This window comes from Hippocampus zosterae, chromosome 17 (assembly GCF_025434085.1).
Source record: "Hippocampus zosterae strain Florida chromosome 17, ASM2543408v3, whole genome shotgun sequence".
In the NCBI taxonomy this organism is placed as follows: Eukaryota; Metazoa; Chordata; class Actinopteri; order Syngnathiformes; family Syngnathidae; genus Hippocampus; species Hippocampus zosterae.
Window position 1 is genome coordinate 5,076,017 of NC_067467.1, and position 15,694 is coordinate 5,091,710.

A 15,694-nucleotide genomic window follows, 5' to 3' on the forward strand; every position below is an offset into this window, starting at 1 on the left:
ACCAAACTGACCTTGCAGAAGCAGCTGACCAAGAGCTTGACCACGGGCTTCCTGCCCAGCCCCCTCGCACCGCCCACCCTGTGCGCGGTGGCCGCCAACCCGCTGGCGCTGCGCCACCCGATGGCCGCCGCCTCCGCTGCCTTCATACAGACGCCCTTCCTTGGGCCCGCCCTTTTCCGGCCCGCCCCGGGGCCTCTGCGGCCTGCACACGCGCCCATTATCTTCTCCCCGTACTAATGCCCCCCTCCTTGGTGTCCCCTCTATCTGTGTGACCAAACTATGCAGTCAGCCTGTCTTAAGGAAGAGTGGCGATCCCCCCCACCCCCATCGCGCCTTCTTCCTGTTCCAGTGGTCACCGGTGAGGGAGCGAGGGCCACATTGATAGCCATTAAATGGGATGAAGGGGGGCGCTTTACGGCTGTTACCGTGTCGTTTTGTAGACGAGTCTAGCTGTACGTTTAAGATAAGTTCCCTTTACTTGAGCGCTTTTCAAAGCGTGAGACCGAGAAACTCGGCACATGTATTTGAGAGGTGAGAACTTCAAAGAAGGTGAAAAATAAATATGTTTTTTTATGCTAAGCTAACTTCAGCAACGCCATCAACACTGTGAGTCACAAGAACTCAAAGTTAACTTCAGCTACAGCTGTGTGGAAAAAGTATTGGTGAGGCAGAAGATTAAAGGTGGGGTGGCAGCTTGAGAGAAAATAGGTATATAAATGAAAGTATAGACTTTATTTCAAATACACTAAATTAACTTTAGCTTTAATTATATGGACAAAAGCATTGGAGTGTATATATACACACACGCACAGCTACAGCTATATCAGCAAATTTGTGAGTCAAAGCACTTTTTTATGCTAAGCACACTCTGACATTGGCAAAACGTCTCATTTTGTTAGCTCTGACGTCAGTCTGTGGTTTTGTATTTTTTCCCCTTGGGGGAGATTCACTATCCCACGCTTTGAAAAGCGCTGCCTCACCTGATGCCCTTTTTAAAAACAAAAAAGTTTAACCAAGACATTCACGGGTCCACATGTTGTGATCCCTTCGTGTCCTTTCGGCACCACCCGAACCGCCAGATTACTTCACCTATTGAAAAATGGACCACCGCTGAAGAGGAGGAGGAGGGCTTGATCGACAGCCGCTGCATGGCGTGTGGGAGGGAACACAAAAACAAAAGCACAGTGTAACCATGGCAACCACCAAAAAAAAGCACCTTAAATCTGATTTGTATATACACACAAAAAAAAAATAATCAGGTGATCACAAGGTTGACATTTAAAAGCAATAGCAACCAGTTTCCTCACGCCATGCACACCTGTCCATCTTTCACAATGTGGCAACTCCTCCTCTCGATGACGTATTGGAGCACATCCTATGCATTTTTCTCTCATTGTGCAATATGTATAGTTGTGTGTGTGCGTGCGTGCGTGCGTGTGTGTGTGTGTGAGATCTGTCGTGACAAAGCCAGTCTCCGCCATCTCCCGCCTCTCCTTTCACAAAAGCAGCCGGCCTCACTCTGTCTTGGAGAGGTTCAGTGAAGAAACAAATCCCATAGAGGACATATAGAGCTTTTATCAGAGTTAATATTGTTATGTGTACCATAGAAGATTAGATCATGTTATTGTTTATTATTGTTTTTTGTTGTTGGGTGGGGTTTTTTTTAAGTACAAGGCCTTTTTAATATGGAAAAACAAAGAAAAAAAAGATCCAAAAGTGTCCCAGGCCTTCTCAGGGGTGACCGGGTTGCGACCAATCCATCCACGTTCAGGGTATCACTCGACCCATCGTCACGGCGACGACAAGCAGGACATGACGCGTAGAGAGCTTGTACCCGGTGGATTTTGGGGAAATAAAAAAGCTTCTAGAACTTCTTAAAAGCTCATCCTGGATTTTTGTGTGCGTGTGTCAGTTGTTGTGTGGGGAAAATCTGAAAACACTTTAGGCCACAGAACAACAGTGACTTTTTTTGGGTGGTGCCTTCAGGGACAGCCTGATATCAGCTTTCCTCATAAAACAACCAGTTGTTTGGCATGTCTTTGGATATTTCATGTGTCTTTCCGTCAAGCTATCTTGCTGCTTTCAGGAAGAGTCAAAAATCTTAATGTCATGAAACAATTGCCGATATAATTCTGCCTTCAGGGACAGGAGGAAATCACACATTTCCCCATTTAACAACTGACTGATTCTTTCTAACGTCCTTAAATATTTAGCTAAACTATATATCTGACTACCTCTCCTGTTTCCTTCAGTGAGTGTCTGAAATCAGCGGCAGAAACAGATTTCAGACTGTCCCTGAAGGCAACACATATATAGACAGACCAAACAGTTATGGGAATATTAAATAATCGCTTTGGGGCTATATGATTATATTTCATGCTTTGCAGGGAAACTACTTGATTTCAGATTGTCCCTGAAGGCAACACCTGAATTCAATTAAATGTATAATCATTTAACAATAGTTTGTCTGTTTTGGGTTTGATATGATTCCATATTGTCCCTGAGAGCAACACTCAGTCCCAAGTGCGTATGCGTGCGTGAGCGTGTGCGCGTGCTCGGGCATGCGTGTGACATGTGCATGTGCCTGTGTGCAGCCCTCAAGCAAGGGCCAACACTGAGGACATCTTGATGCCCTTGCCAGGCCGTATGGATCAATCATGTTATCTTCTTCCTTATCTTAACCGCTTCTACAAGAAATTATCAGGCTCTGATACTAATATTTTTATTTCGCAACTGTGGTTTTCACACAAAACACAATGAAGCTAACAAATATTTAGATGATGTCAGCAGAACAATAGAACTGTCTTTTTGATATGATGTGTAGGCTATGGCTCGCCCCCACTGCTCCGGCACTGTGTGATTCTACAACAATCTTATTTTTTGAAGGTCAGCGTGGGGAAGAAGATTCTTTGGAAGAGGTAATTATTGGCTGCTACAGAACAAAAAAAATCTTTAGTTATCCGTTTGCTTGGAACCAGTTTCTCTGTAATTGTTATTTCTGGGCCTTCGTTTCCATAATGTCATTTTTATGGCACCGCTGTATTTTGTTAAATTCTAATATTTCTTTTTACATTTGTTCCTAAAACCAGCATAGATGTGATTTCATTGTATGAATATACAGTAAGTAAAACACAAAGTGTGAAATATATATATTTTTTTAATGTACATGACAGAAATGGGACATAGGAGATGAAATCACCCTCTTGGGGAGTGGGAGGTGGGGAGGTAGGTTGACTGCGCAGCGTGTAATAATATAACGCTTCATAAATGTTCCACTTGAGGTTTTCTCCTCATCTCACATTATTAACCTTTGCAGGTGGTGAGCGCGACTGCGGAACGAGAGCGTCATTTCTCACTCCGTTAACATCTGTGACCTTGTGCCATGCTCTCAACGTCCCCCGAAGGCCCTAAAACGCCTCCCGGATACTATCATTCATATTTGCTTTTGACGGGTATTGTGTTTAAATTGCTTGTGTTCGTCTATCAATCTATTTAAAATTGTGAGCTGAATGCCTGATAAAATCCTCACCTCAGGTCGAGGTTATGGTCGTGAATAAATGGTTATTTCTCTGTGAATTTGAGCAAGGTCCCCAACACTAAATTCCGTGTTGGACATTAAAGTTTCTTCACAAAAGTAGCGACGACTGTAGCTTGACGATGTACTGAGAACTAATGCTGGAGCGCCCTCTGCTGGCTAAATTAGACAACAACACGTTGACGAGCAACTTAATAGGGCTTGTCTGCTGTTGCCTTCAGGTACAGTCTGATCTGACTTCTTCGCACAACAGTGCGACTACATGCCCTTAGTTACTGTCGACCGTATTCGTTTACAGTTGTTTATATGGTTAGAGTATACAGGACACGTTTATGTAATGAAGTTGGCTGCTGCCTTCATGGACAGTCTGAAATTACACATTATTTCGCACAACCGAGCGACCATTACAAATTTCCTCAAACATAAGTACTACATTGCATATTTATACATCCAACGAATGAAACCAATGTTGCGTCCAGCAACAGGCTGAAATTATACCATTTTGCTGTGAAATGAAGACGATTGTTTCCTTCAGTGACAGTTTTTGATACATTATTTTCTGCACAAAGCAACGGGGATTTGAAACTTTTGCCTCTACTTATGGAACAGCATGATTGCACATTGTCCCTGAAGACAACATCCATATTATTTTTGCAAATGTAAAATTTGATGTGTGAGGAATGCTATTTTACACTGTCCCTGAAGAGAACACCTGGTTATCCGATCTATGGTAATTGAACAAATGAATGCCTTAAGGGACCGTGTGACATAAATATTAGGTACAAGGACAATAACCCACCCTATGGGCACAAATACTTCCATTTGTTTATTGAAAATGCAAATACATGCAATCTAAAGGGATAATGATGTACTCAATTTTGAAGAAAAGTAGTGTAACAAATCTCTCCGATGACAGGTGATGCATTTGCCCGACCATCAATGTATGTATGTTACTCATACGTACAGCGCATATGACAAAGTTGTATTCAATTCAATCAACAGCATGTGTGCTAAGATGGCTCTGAAATGTAGGATGGCCATCAAAGTGACATTACTGACAGTCTGAACCCTAACATAAACATCGCAATTAGAAAAACTATTTGTGATAACATCATCATTATTGAATCCAAATTACAGTAAAGAAATCATCTAGATTACACAAATATGAACTACAACAGCCAGCGTGTAACTGTGTCACATTCACCTTCTGGAACAGTTCATGGTCAATTTTTGTTAAATAGCACAGACAAAAACAAAATATACTTTTCAGAAATGCTGAATAATAAATGTACTGTATTTCAGTGTGTTAATGGTCGAAGTGTTGGCAGGAGCAAGTATTAAGTGGGTGTAGCCTTGCACCGGAGTTTTCATTTTACACTTGTATGCTTGACTGTTTGTCCCGTTCCAAAAAAATGTCCAAATGCACACAGGCAGCTTATTTTTTCTTCCTATTTCACTCGAGCGTTACTTGTAGTTTGCCTTTAATTCAGATTTTGTCCCCAAATCGCACAACTGACTCTTGACACCCAAGGCAGATTAGATTGACATGGCAACACGAGGCTGACATTTGATTGGACGGAAAATAAATATCCATAACCATGTATGTAAAGCAGTGTGGCCAAGAGATATGCTAATAAATGAAGACACTGAACATTCGACAAGCCTCCTCACTGCCCATCTTTAAAACCCGCCTCAAAACTCACTTGTATTCTTTGGCATTTGACTCAGCATGACTCGGATTTGTTCTTGGTTTTGCTGTTCAGTGCTTTCTACCGTCTTTGTTGCTTTACGGTTGTATATGTTAGTTGCTCCATGTACAGCACTTTGTATGCAGTGATGGCTGTTTGAAAATGATCTATAAATACAGTTGAGTTGAGAAGAGCATAGACTGTTGGGAATAAATTAACGCAGTCAAACGTAACAAGCAGAGAAGGCGCATCGTGTACTTACCACCCACCACAAGTACTTACATGAAAGCACAATTATCTGAAATGTTTAATGTATGTGTAAAAAAATAAAAGAGGAAGAAGGATACCCCCTACCCGCCCCCCGATTCTGTACATTCCGTTTTAGCCCATCAGTCCTTTAGCCGTCCGTGGGCCCGCTGCCCTTGTTCTTGTTGCGGCTGAGCGGGAAGGTCGACTTGCTCTGCGGCTGCGTCATTTTGCTGGCCAGGTACACGAAGGGCTCGATGAGCGTACGACGGTCGGCCACCGACAGCTCCCATAGGCGTACCTTCTCGTTCTTGGCCCAGTTCTGCGCCATGTTGGCGTCCACGCGTCGCTCCTCCTGCTTGTCCAGCTTGTTGCCCAGGACCACGATGGTCACCTACGTAGCCGACACAGCATTTTTCAGCCTACTTTGTGCACTTACAGTGTGTATAACATATACTTTTAAGAGTTACGATACAATTCTTGATTCATAGAAGATTACTAGACAAACATACATGGTGATACAAAAAGTGAAAATATACCTCCTTCTTATCTCTGTGCCGGTCAATGTCCTTTTTGAGGGCCTCCATGCGCTTGAAGGATTCCTTGCTGTCGATGCTGTAGACAAGCACAAAGCCGTCGGCGAAACTGTAGTAGTGGCGAGGGAACTCCATGCCGTCGCGGAGCCCCCGGGTGTCGTAGAAGCGCACCTGCTCACGGGTGCCCCGGTCGGTCTCGATGGAGCCGATGTAGATGTCCTCCAGAGTCTCCATCGGATCTGAACCTGACAGAAGATGAGTGAGACCACGCAAAGTACAGAGTGGGAAGACACATTTGCATCTTCACTTATCCTTTTTCAACAGTGTTTCGGGGTCTGAGATGTGCAGGAGCTTATCCAAACAGACTTGGAGCAAGAGATGGGGTACACCTTTAAATGGCTGTCAGCAATTGCACGGCGCAAGTATAGCCTTCTCGTTCTATTAAGCTTATTTCTAGATAATGGCCCCACTTCTGAAATGATGTCTACGCCCCTGGCTGTTAGTTATACGTTGCTCAGCCCTAGCATGAAAGGCCCAGAATTCATCTCTTGATGGAAAAGTGATTGCTCGTCGAGCAAGCCACAGATGGGCTTGTCGTAAAGTGATAACGAGTAGTACCTGTGACATGATTGGCGTATAGTAGCTGCTCCAACACGGCCGTTTTACCAACTGCAGCCTGGCCGCAGACCACCACTTTGCAGCTTTTGCCCATGATGACGCTCCCCTCTCTGCTCCCGGGCACAAAAAAAAAATCAGATTGACAAACATTCCACGACGGATCTTCTGCGTTTGCTCGCTCGATAACCTCCTCTATGAAACAATAAAGTAGCTTAGCGTTAGCTCCCAGAAAGCAACAGTAACATAGCGAATCGCTAATGTCTCGAAATTAATAGCTCATAATAAAGCGCGTCTTTGAAACTAAACACGCCAATGTGTGGAAATTTAGATCAAACATATAACATAAAATATGAAATATCTGAACGCGGAGAGGTGTGTTGACGATTACCTCGGAGTCCGGAAGTGAGAGTTGTAATGACGTAGTGTTGCGTGCGTGCCAGCCGTATGTATGAACTAGACAATCAAAAAAAATATTAAAGAAATATAATAAATTCATTTTTTCACGTATAAGCATAAAACACAACCAATTTCTCTCCTAAAAAATGATTGTAGTTTTTTTAATTGAACCCGACAAGAGTAATAACTTCCTGTTTACGATGGCGTTCGAACAACTGCAGCATGTGAGCCCGCCCCTTCACATTCACGTCAAAATGGCGGCGGAGCGGTGTGATTCTGTGAACATGGATCCTGACATCGAATTCCTCAGCGACGATGAACTGGAACGGTAGGACGCGCTGACAGCGGCCGAAATGTAACCCCGGCGACGCCTTTGAGTTCTGTTTAAAATCTGCACGCCTCCGAGTTGTGGTATCGTGTCACGAGAACTGGCAACGCTAGTCGCTATTTGGCTACATGGAGTCCTTCGTGTTATTGTCCCACAATTACGTCCTCACAGACAGCCTCCATGCGCCTGACACTAACGTGGTGAAGTTGTTAGTTCCCTTTTCCCCGTTTTTTTCTTTTGTGAAAAGGTCATTCTAGAAAGCTCTGAGTGACGTTCAAACTATCAATGACAGGCTTTCCCAAAAAAAGTCATGGCAGTCAGCCACTGTGAGGGAGTGAGTGAGCGGCGTGCTTGGTGTTATGTGTTCATTGGCAGCTTTCTATGTTTAGCCAACGAGTGGACGCATTACTTGGACATTGTCGCTGTCTGTTCACAGCCTTACATTTTGAAAAGTGAAAGTCAGCAGTGGAAAATGAAACTTCCAGTCACTGATGGTGCTACTGCCTACTAATCTGACTAGATGACCAAAATCGGACTTTGATACCATACCTGCGCTTAGTACTCAGTTGCCAATACCACGGCAAAGAAAAACTATTTGTAGTTAATGCAGTGGAATAGGGTATGTTAATGTTTGGAGCTACTGAGACTGAATAACATACTCGACAGTATACCGCAGTTGTCTGACATTCGTCACCCCCGCCCCCTTATATTTCAAATCGACAGCGTACAAAAAGAAATTAATCATGATTTATTTCTTGGTTCGTTCCGTACCATGCCATAAAATTGGCAAATTGATCGCTGTTATCCAAAGTAAAAGCTTTATTTTGATTCAACACAAAAATGGTTACCCATCCTTGGAAAACCTGGAAAATGAAAATTCCAGTCATGGAAAATGAAACCCATTTTTTTAATGTCCTAGAAAAGCTTGCGTTGTCCTGGAAAATACTTTTTCCTCCCTCTGCTTCGCTCTGCCTTGTGTGTTAATGCAAATTGTTTAAACAGACATGCATCTCCGTTTTCAGCTGCCCTCAATGGGGAACATTGAGCTGTCGAGATTTTCTGCTAAATTTCTGCTTCTTGCAGGCACCCCCCCACCCCCCAAATGAGATGCTACCAACCAATCAAATTGCACCTAAGAACATTTCTTGCTCAGTGTTTCCAGAAGTCTTTGTCGCTGGATGTAACAATTTTCAGGCCCAATTATTGAGTTTTTTTTCTAAACAAGTGGCAAAACTAGCGGCATTCAGTTCATTGGATTTTCTCCCTCACTCTGTCTCCTCTGTTGAGTGACAGAGCTGCAGTGGTCACTGACGGATGCTCATTTTGTTGACAAATGACAGGAAACTTCGAAAAACTGATCGCCCTAGCGCTGATTGAAGTGGGTTTTTGTCCATTACTGGAATCTAAGTACTATCCAATCTAAGTGTTGTGTGGTTGTGCTCTCTCTTGGGATAAGAGCTTTAAGATCACTTTTATTTGTTTTACTTCAAAATAAAATATATTTGTGTCCACTGTAGGGAAGCAGATGGCTACAAAGAGCAAGGCAACGCTTTCTACATCCAGAAGGATTATGCAGAAGCCTTCAATTATTACACCAAGGCCATCGGTACATGATATTAATGGACTTTGCCATTACTTTCTGAGTGGAGATTATTTCATTTCTACTCTTTTTGCTCTGGATTTTATTTTTATATTTTTTGCATGCAGACATGTGTCCAAAGAACGCCAGTTACTACGGCAATCGAGCGGCCACGCTGATGATGCTGTGTCGGTACCGCGAGGCTTTGGAGGATTCCCAGCAAGCAGTGAGGCTGGACAATTCCTTCATGAAGGTGCGTTGAGGAACTCTTAGCACCGTAGGAGCATCTCGTGCGTTGTTTGGTTTCACGAATAATGTCGTGTGGCTCTCAGGGTCATCTGCGAGAGGGGAAGTGCCATCTGTCCCTCGGCAACGCTATGGCGGCGTCGCGCTGCTTCCAGAAGGTCCTAGAGTTGGAGCCAGACAATAGCCAAGCCCGGCAGGAGGTCAGTCGGTTGGTTCTGGTGCTTGATTGAATGCAATGGAGGCAATTTTCAATTTCATCATTCATGTTCATCCCGTAGAAGTGAAAAACAAAAGAAAAGCTGCTAATCGTTAGAAAGGACACCGGCACCGAATCTGGTCTGTGTCCCAATTGTAAGGTGACACTTTCACTGCAGCGTCAATAGAATCTCGTGATTGTTTAATCTTCACAGAATTTAAATGTTGAAGGCTTAAAAAAAAAACACAAAAGTGTCGTCGCTACCTTTTGAATTTCAAATAAAAAGACTCCTACACGAAATGACTTTTTCAGCTCAAGAGCGCCGAGTCCATCCTGGAATACGAGCGGATGGCAGAGATCGGCTTCGACAAGAGAGACTACCGCATGGTGAGTTTAAAGACACTCACCCTGGGGGGGGGGAGTTGTGACGTTCCGTCATCGTGTGTGTGTCTTCAGGTGGTCTTCTGCATGGACCGAGCTTTGGAATCAGCCTCGGCATGCCATCGGTTCAAGATACTGAAAGCCGAGTGCTTGGCCCTGCTGGGACGCTACCCGGAAGCTCAGTCCGTGGCGAGGTCTGTTGACGCGACAGCGATGACAAATAACGGGGGTCATTGCCGCCATTTACCATCAGCCATGTTTTAAATGCCGTTTTCCCCCACTCGTAGTGACATTTTAAGAATGGACTCCACCAACGCAGATGCGCTGTACGTACGCGGCCTTTGTCTGTACTACGAGGACTGCATCGACAAGGCAGTCCAGTTCTTCGTGCAGGCCCTGCGCATGGCTCCGGACCACGAGAAAGCGCGGCTTGCCTGCAGAGTCAGTATTGGAGAGTTTTTTTTGTTCATTCAGGGTTCAATGCTTGTATCCTAGCTTTTTAACACACGCTCTGGGTTTTGTTCAGAACGCCAAAGCGCTGAAGGCCAAGAAGGAGGAGGGCAACAAGGCCTTCAAGGAGGGCAGCTTTGACGTCGCCTACGTGCTCTACTCGGAGGCGCTGACAATAGACCCCAACAACATCAAGACCAACGCCAAGCTGTACTGTAACAGAGCCACTGTGGGTTCCAAGGTACTTGCGGTTTTTTGTCTGAATGATTACGAGTGGTCACAAACTGCACGTCTCGCGGTTTTGTGCCATCACGCCATCCGTTTCAATATTTCATCAGAAGCAATTTATTTAAAGGAGGAGAGCCGGAAGATGAACGCAATCAGACAATCCCATTTCCCTTTCTTGTCTTTCAGCTGAAGAAAGTGGAGCAGGCCATTGAAGACTGTACAAACGCCATTAAGCTGGACGAGACCTACATCAAGGCCTATTTGCGACGAGCGCAATGGTACCAAATTACTTACTGTCGCCATGTTTGTTTGTTTTTTCCTTAATAAAAATTTTGTTTATTGTATTATTTCACCGTCGTGTTACACGCTGTCCATTTTGTGACTTTGCAGCTACATGGACACGGAGCAGTACGAAGAGGCGGTTCGTGACTACGAGAAAGTCTACAAGACAGAGAAGACAAAAGGTAAGAAGCGAACTTAGCTGGGGCCAAAACACCAAGACTATGTTCGGAATCAGTTTCTCATTCCGTACTCAGTAATCATTATGTAAGGATTGATCTCTAGCTATTGGGGAAAAAAAACATCTATCAAAATGATCAAATCAGCCAAAAGCTAAACTAAAGAGTTGAGTCTTGAGCCTCATTTGGAAAATACCAACATTCTCGGCGGGCCGTGAGGTCCTCTGAGCAAATTAGAAGTCTGCCTCACCGTGAGTTTCGGCTCTCACCGCTGGAATTGTTGAAAGGCCAGCGCCAGAACCTGGCTGAGCGCAAGTAGCAGAAAACTTCTCTTCAATTCGGATTGATTTATTTTCTGTGGCCTGGAACAAAACAGACATGAAAAAAAAGTGTGTTTGTGTGTGTGTGTTGTAGAGCACAAGCACCTACTAGAACACGCACAGCTGGAGCTGAAGAAAAGCAAGCGAAAAGACTACTACAAGGTGCTCGGCGTGGACAAGAACTCCACAGAGGAGGAGATCAAGAAGGCGTACCGCAAACGGGCGCTTTTACATCACCCAGGTGCGTCACCCAAATTATATTCACCCTACACCCCCTGCCACCCTTTTTTTTTTTAATTCCTCCTCGGCACGATCTCCACTCCCTTTTCAGATCGCCACAGCAGCGCTAGCGCGGAGGTGCAAAAGGAAGAGGAGAGGAAGTTCAAGGAGGTGGGCGAGGCCTTCAGCGTATTGTCGGACCCCAAGAAGAAGTCGCGCTACGACAGTGGACAGGACCTGGAGGACGAGGGCATGAACATGGGTGGTAAGCGCGCGCGGCTTCCTTTATGGCACGCTGTAGCAACCATTTTGTGGAAACTCATGTGTTGTTGTCTCGCGGCAGATTTCGACGCCAACAACATTTTCAAGGCGTTCTTTGGCGGTCCGGGAGGTTTTAGTTTTGAAGGTAAGAGAATCTGGTGAGGTGAAACACCCCGCCTATATCGCAGTATGTGTCAAACCGCTGTTTTAGTCCATGCTCTCTGAAGTGTTGTACAAATTTGACTTTAATTGTGTCCGTCACACAATTGACTTTATTACCTTTCAGCTTCCGGGCCAGGGAATTTCTTCTTCCAGTTCGGTTAAGTGCTCTGCTCTCCCGCTAGTCCGGGACTTCGTCAGGACTTGTTGACGCACGCCACCCCTCTCCCCACTGACCCCGCCGTCCGTATCCTTGAGCAGATACGGATCCTTGTCATCTCCGCCATCGACTCAATGCAACCACACGTACAGACACGCACCAACCAAACACAAACTTGCCGTACATGGAAGACATTTGAAGTGAACGTTGTGCAGCTACTGGTACTTTTTATTATTTTTTTTGAAGGGGTCCATGCGGGAAGAAAAGACTACTTCCCCGCTCTGCATGAAACTGCAAATGCCATTTTCTGATTTGAAGTATCTGATAGGGACGGTCGTGAAATGGCATCCAAGCCAGTGGGAGTGGCCATCGTGTGTCTGAAATAAACACTTTTTATATTTGACGTTGCCATCCACAGATCGGTGCGTTGCACATGTGACTGGAATGTATCATTTTGGTTTGTGATTAGTTTGTTGTTTTTTTTTGTTTTGTTTTCGCATCATATTTTGATATTTATTGTCTTTTTTCTTTTTCACCGCGCCAGTCACAGCTGCTTATCCAAGCAACAAAACCCGTGGAAAATAGAACTTTCTGACCATTAAAATGCAACACAACACAACAAGGATGGGAACATGTTCAGAATGTTGTCTATGGGACGGGTCCAGACATACTTCTTGTAGACGTTGATGAGGTGAGAGAAATCAGGGCGTCCTCGCCTATAGTGTCATTGTGCCACCTTCCTGTTTTTATCAACCGTGTCAATAAAGTCGAGGCCTCATCTGTCTCTATTTACATGTTATTATAACCAACTATATAAAAGCATTACAAATGCTGTATAGAAATCATAATGCTAAATCTGTCTTTTATTTTTTTAATGTAAATCCCTACACGTGGCTCTGCCAGTGACTGGAACAAGACGCTTATCACAGTATATAACGTTGAACTTTTTTTTTAGTGTGGCAGCAATACCTATTCTATAAATAATCATTTATTGTACCTGAAAAGTAATTGTTAAACATGTTGAATTTAACTTTTAAAAGTCTCATTAGCTCTCCTTGAACAAGTGTACCTAATGTGCTGTCTAGTTAAAAGCCTGCGTTTCCACATATTTTCCAATGGGGGGCGCTGTTGGCTCATTTGTTAGCGCGGTTGCCAGGTTACGGAGTTCGAGAGGCGCTTCTTCGCCTGCATTTGTGTTTTTTTTCCCGCTTTTTAAGCTAAATTATCAGGGGGGAGAATGTCTGAAACGGAGTCTGAGTGCAAAAGTCCGAAGGCTAAGGGTGTTTTCTCTACCATAATGGCGGATGGAGACTGGTTGCTGCTCAAAGGGGAGTATGAGAAGGCAGTGGAGAGATTCAGTACGGTGAGTGCTCACTAATCCAAATATGCGCATCAATAAAAGCCGGTCAGATTTTAAATAAAACACTTTGAACAACTATTTTCGTGAAAAAATCATTTTCAGTGTTTTTTTCTGACCATTTTCATTTTGTAGAGTTTGAAAATAAGTCATCCAACTGTTTTTCTTAATACATCCAGGAAAAATTTATGAACGCTAAACAAACCTTGAAGCACCCTATTAAACCGCAAATGTGACGAAAAATTTCTGCCAGGCCTGGGAGTGTGGGGTATTTTCTTGGGGCCCCAAGTATTTAAAACATACTTAATTACCAATTTTCTGTTTGCCGTCACGCACTTTACTAAAAGTGGATATTCTGAATCGTGTAACAGGCTCTGACACTAAAACCCGAGGACAAATACTGCTACGTGGGCCGCTCCAAGTGCCACCTAAAGATGGGTCAGTACGAAAAAGCCCTGCGGGACGCCGAAGCTTCACTTCAAGAAGACCATTGCTTTTTTGAGGTATGTTTTTTTTTCAATGTCATAGTAAACTCTTGTTTGGAATCAATAATAAATATTTCGTATGGGGGGGGTATTTGTTTTTTTTCACATTAGGGGTTGTATCAGAAGGCCGAGGCTTTGTACTGCTTGGGGGAATTTGAATTTGCACTAGTGTTTTACCACCAAGGGCTGAAGCTGCGCCCACAAGTACATGAGTTCAAGCTGGGCATCCAGAAAGCTCAGGAGGCCATTGAGAACGCCGTCACCGGTATGTCACCTACACCAATGATGGAAGCATACAATTGTCCAAAATGTCCTGATAATATCTAAGGGCTCCTGCCCAACTCCGGACTGATTAATTATATTTTGTCTTTATCATCATACATGTCATCACTCAGTCCCTGCTGCCATCAAACAGAAGCTTAAAGCAGAACTCCAGCAAAAAGATACAGAGGTAGTCACGCATCAATTTGTCATCCCTCTACATATTACGATGATCAACACAACCAATCTCACACAACAGATGGAAAAAGCCAAGAAACCACACACCTCCAAGTCACAAAAGAAGAGCAAAAAATACCTGGGGGAGTTTTACGAGGACAGGAGATATCTGGAGAGCCTGTTAAAGGATGAAGGTATGTTTGTTGTTAATGTTAGTTTTTTTGTACATTTTTTAAAGCTCTTAGAAACATTTATGTTGTTTTATATTATCCTTGTTATTAATCAGAATTGTAACAATTAAATTGTGTGTTTAATGTTTAGATGTGGATCCATCCATCTGATCTAGATCTGGCTTGTTAGCTAGCTAGCTAGCGAGCTAGCCTTTCTTTAGCAACCATGCAGTCAGACAGGGCGGTGCTTCACTTATCTCTGATGCATATGTCCGCGTTTACGGCAAACTGTCATGATCTAATCATGTTTGGGTGTATTCTGATCTGCAGACTTGGGGAAAGGGAAGACGAGGAACGGTGAGCAACTGCATGACGTCATCCAGGGTTGCCTCACATTCTTGGACGGCTGCGCTGACTTCTGGAACCAGCAGAAGCCCCCGCGCCATCCACCCAAAGACCCTCAAAGACAACGAAGCAAGTGGGGCAAAATGCCCATCTGTTCTTCCTCAAAACCTGCAAACTTTACAGTAAAGAGCATGTAGGACACTAACACCTATGATTTGATTCAATTTTTATTCATCTCAAACAAGCACAATATTAAAAATAGTGTAAATTCAAGATCCATAAAAACATAAATAAAATAAAGCCATGAAGATTAAAAGAAGATTCCAACTCTTATTGTAAAAAAATAAACTAAACTAAAAGCAATACTTAGAAAAAAAATTGCAATTCTGAAAGATGCTGTCCGGATCTTAATAGCTGAACAATTGTAATATTTTTACGGCAAATCGGTTGGTGTTTTGTGGCAAAATAGAAATGTTTCATGGCAAACAATATTGTTTTTTTCATGGTTTATGTTGTGTCATGTGGCCAATTTTTCATCTAAAATTACAGTAGATTTTTTTCTGTTCTATTTCTATGGGTGCTTGCTTAATAATATGCCCTCGTTTTTGGTTCAAGGATGATTTTCTTCAGTCGCTATTTGCACGAGGGCTAACAATGCACATTGGAAAACAAAGACTTTCAGCCCACATCCTTTCATTCCACACATACTGCTTCACTTGTACCCACTGAAAGCTTAAATATACTTATTTGTAAAATAGCCACTATTTACAGAAAGTGTGCTGCAAAGCATGCTAGAAAGTACGTGGCTTCACCATCGCTACAGTATTATTAATAATGTATCATTGCCATTGCTATAATTATTAACGTGTTATTCATTTTAATATTTCCATTAAAT

The 15,694-nt window shown here is 43.4% G+C and overlaps 4 protein-coding genes across 6 annotated transcripts in view; 3 read left to right on the plus strand and 1 right to left on the minus strand.

Annotated features, from left to right (window-relative positions):
• The window catches only part of znf385c (zinc finger protein 385C), a 62,524-nt gene extending 60,644 nt beyond the window's left edge, over positions 1 to 1,880 (plus strand). For both annotated transcript variants that reach the window (XM_052048380.1, XM_052048381.1), the window contains one exon: positions 1 to 1,880. In XM_052048380.1, coding sequence (XP_051904340.1) covers positions 1 to 237 — 237 coding nt within the window. In that variant the 3' untranslated portion in view covers positions 238 to 1,880.
• A 2,474-nt stretch (positions 1,881 to 4,354) lies between these two features.
• On the minus strand, positions 4,355 to 7,079 carry nkiras2 (NFKB inhibitor interacting Ras-like 2). The gene is made up of 4 exons (XM_052048397.1): positions 7,012 to 7,079; positions 6,624 to 6,733; positions 6,009 to 6,250; positions 4,355 to 5,863 (listed from the first exon to the last, which is right to left on the minus strand). The coding sequence occupies exons 2-4, from the start codon at positions 6,715 to 6,717 to the stop codon at positions 5,621 to 5,623; spliced, it is 579 nt and encodes a 192-aa protein (XP_051904357.1). The 5' UTR covers positions 6,718 to 6,733; positions 7,012 to 7,079; the 3' UTR covers positions 4,355 to 5,620.
• Positions 7,080 to 7,201: 122 nt separating this feature from the next.
• On the plus strand, positions 7,202 to 12,788 carry dnajc7 (DnaJ (Hsp40) homolog, subfamily C, member 7). Its single transcript, XM_052048385.1, has 14 exons — positions 7,202 to 7,347; positions 8,865 to 8,953; positions 9,055 to 9,179; positions 9,259 to 9,372; positions 9,681 to 9,755; positions 9,825 to 9,943; positions 10,037 to 10,190; positions 10,276 to 10,440; positions 10,614 to 10,705; positions 10,818 to 10,891; positions 11,300 to 11,446; positions 11,537 to 11,689; positions 11,768 to 11,830; positions 11,972 to 12,788. Exons 1-14 carry the CDS (start codon positions 7,220 to 7,222, stop codon positions 12,007 to 12,009), a joined length of 1,536 nt encoding a protein of 511 aa, XP_051904345.1. The 5' UTR covers positions 7,202 to 7,219; the 3' UTR covers positions 12,010 to 12,788.
• Positions 12,789 to 12,907: 119 nt separating this feature from the next.
• Positions 12,908 to 15,658, plus strand: odad4 (outer dynein arm docking complex subunit 4). Of its 2 annotated transcripts, none has more exons than XM_052048392.1 (6): positions 12,908 to 13,367; positions 13,733 to 13,864; positions 13,958 to 14,111; positions 14,242 to 14,297; positions 14,367 to 14,478; positions 14,785 to 15,658. In XM_052048392.1, exons 1-6 carry the CDS (start codon positions 13,242 to 13,244, stop codon positions 14,994 to 14,996), a joined length of 792 nt encoding a protein of 263 aa, XP_051904352.1. In that variant the 5' UTR covers positions 12,908 to 13,241; the 3' UTR covers positions 14,997 to 15,658. The 2 variants fall into 2 exon arrangements, with proteins under 2 accessions (XP_051904352.1, XP_051904353.1); XM_052048393.1 differs by lacking the exon at positions 14,785 to 15,658 and adding an exon at positions 14,606 to 14,716.
• Positions 15,659 to 15,694: the final 36 nt, after the last annotated feature.

Coding starts and splice junctions, on each gene's coding strand:
- nkiras2 (XM_052048397.1), bottom strand. CDS start 6,717: ATGGGCAAAAGCTGCAAAGTGGTGGTCTGCGGCCAGGCTGCAGTTGGT. Junction 6,251..6,623: donor ATACGCCAATCATGTCACAG/GTACTACTCGTT, acceptor ATCTTCTGTCAG/GTTCAGATCCGATGGAGACT. Junction 5,864..6,008: donor GGCACAGAGATAAGAAGGAG/GTATATTTTCAC, acceptor TCGGCTACGTAG/GTGACCATCGTGGTCCTGGG.
- dnajc7 (XM_052048385.1), top strand. CDS start 7,220: ATGGCGTTCGAACAACTGCAGCATGTGAGCCCGCCCCTTCACATTCAC. Junction 9,373..9,680: donor ATAGCCAAGCCCGGCAGGAG/GTCAGTCGGTTG, acceptor TGACTTTTTCAG/CTCAAGAGCGCCGAGTCCAT. Junction 11,447..11,536: donor GGCGCTTTTACATCACCCAG/GTGCGTCACCCA, acceptor CTCCCTTTTCAG/ATCGCCACAGCAGCGCTAGC.
- odad4 (XM_052048392.1), top strand. CDS start 13,242: ATGTCTGAAACGGAGTCTGAGTGCAAAAGTCCGAAGGCTAAGGGTGTT. Junction 13,368..13,732: donor CAGTGGAGAGATTCAGTACG/GTGAGTGCTCAC, acceptor ATCGTGTAACAG/GCTCTGACACTAAAACCCGA. Junction 14,479..14,784: donor GAGCCTGTTAAAGGATGAAG/GTATGTTTGTTG, acceptor TCTGATCTGCAG/ACTTGGGGAAAGGGAAGACG.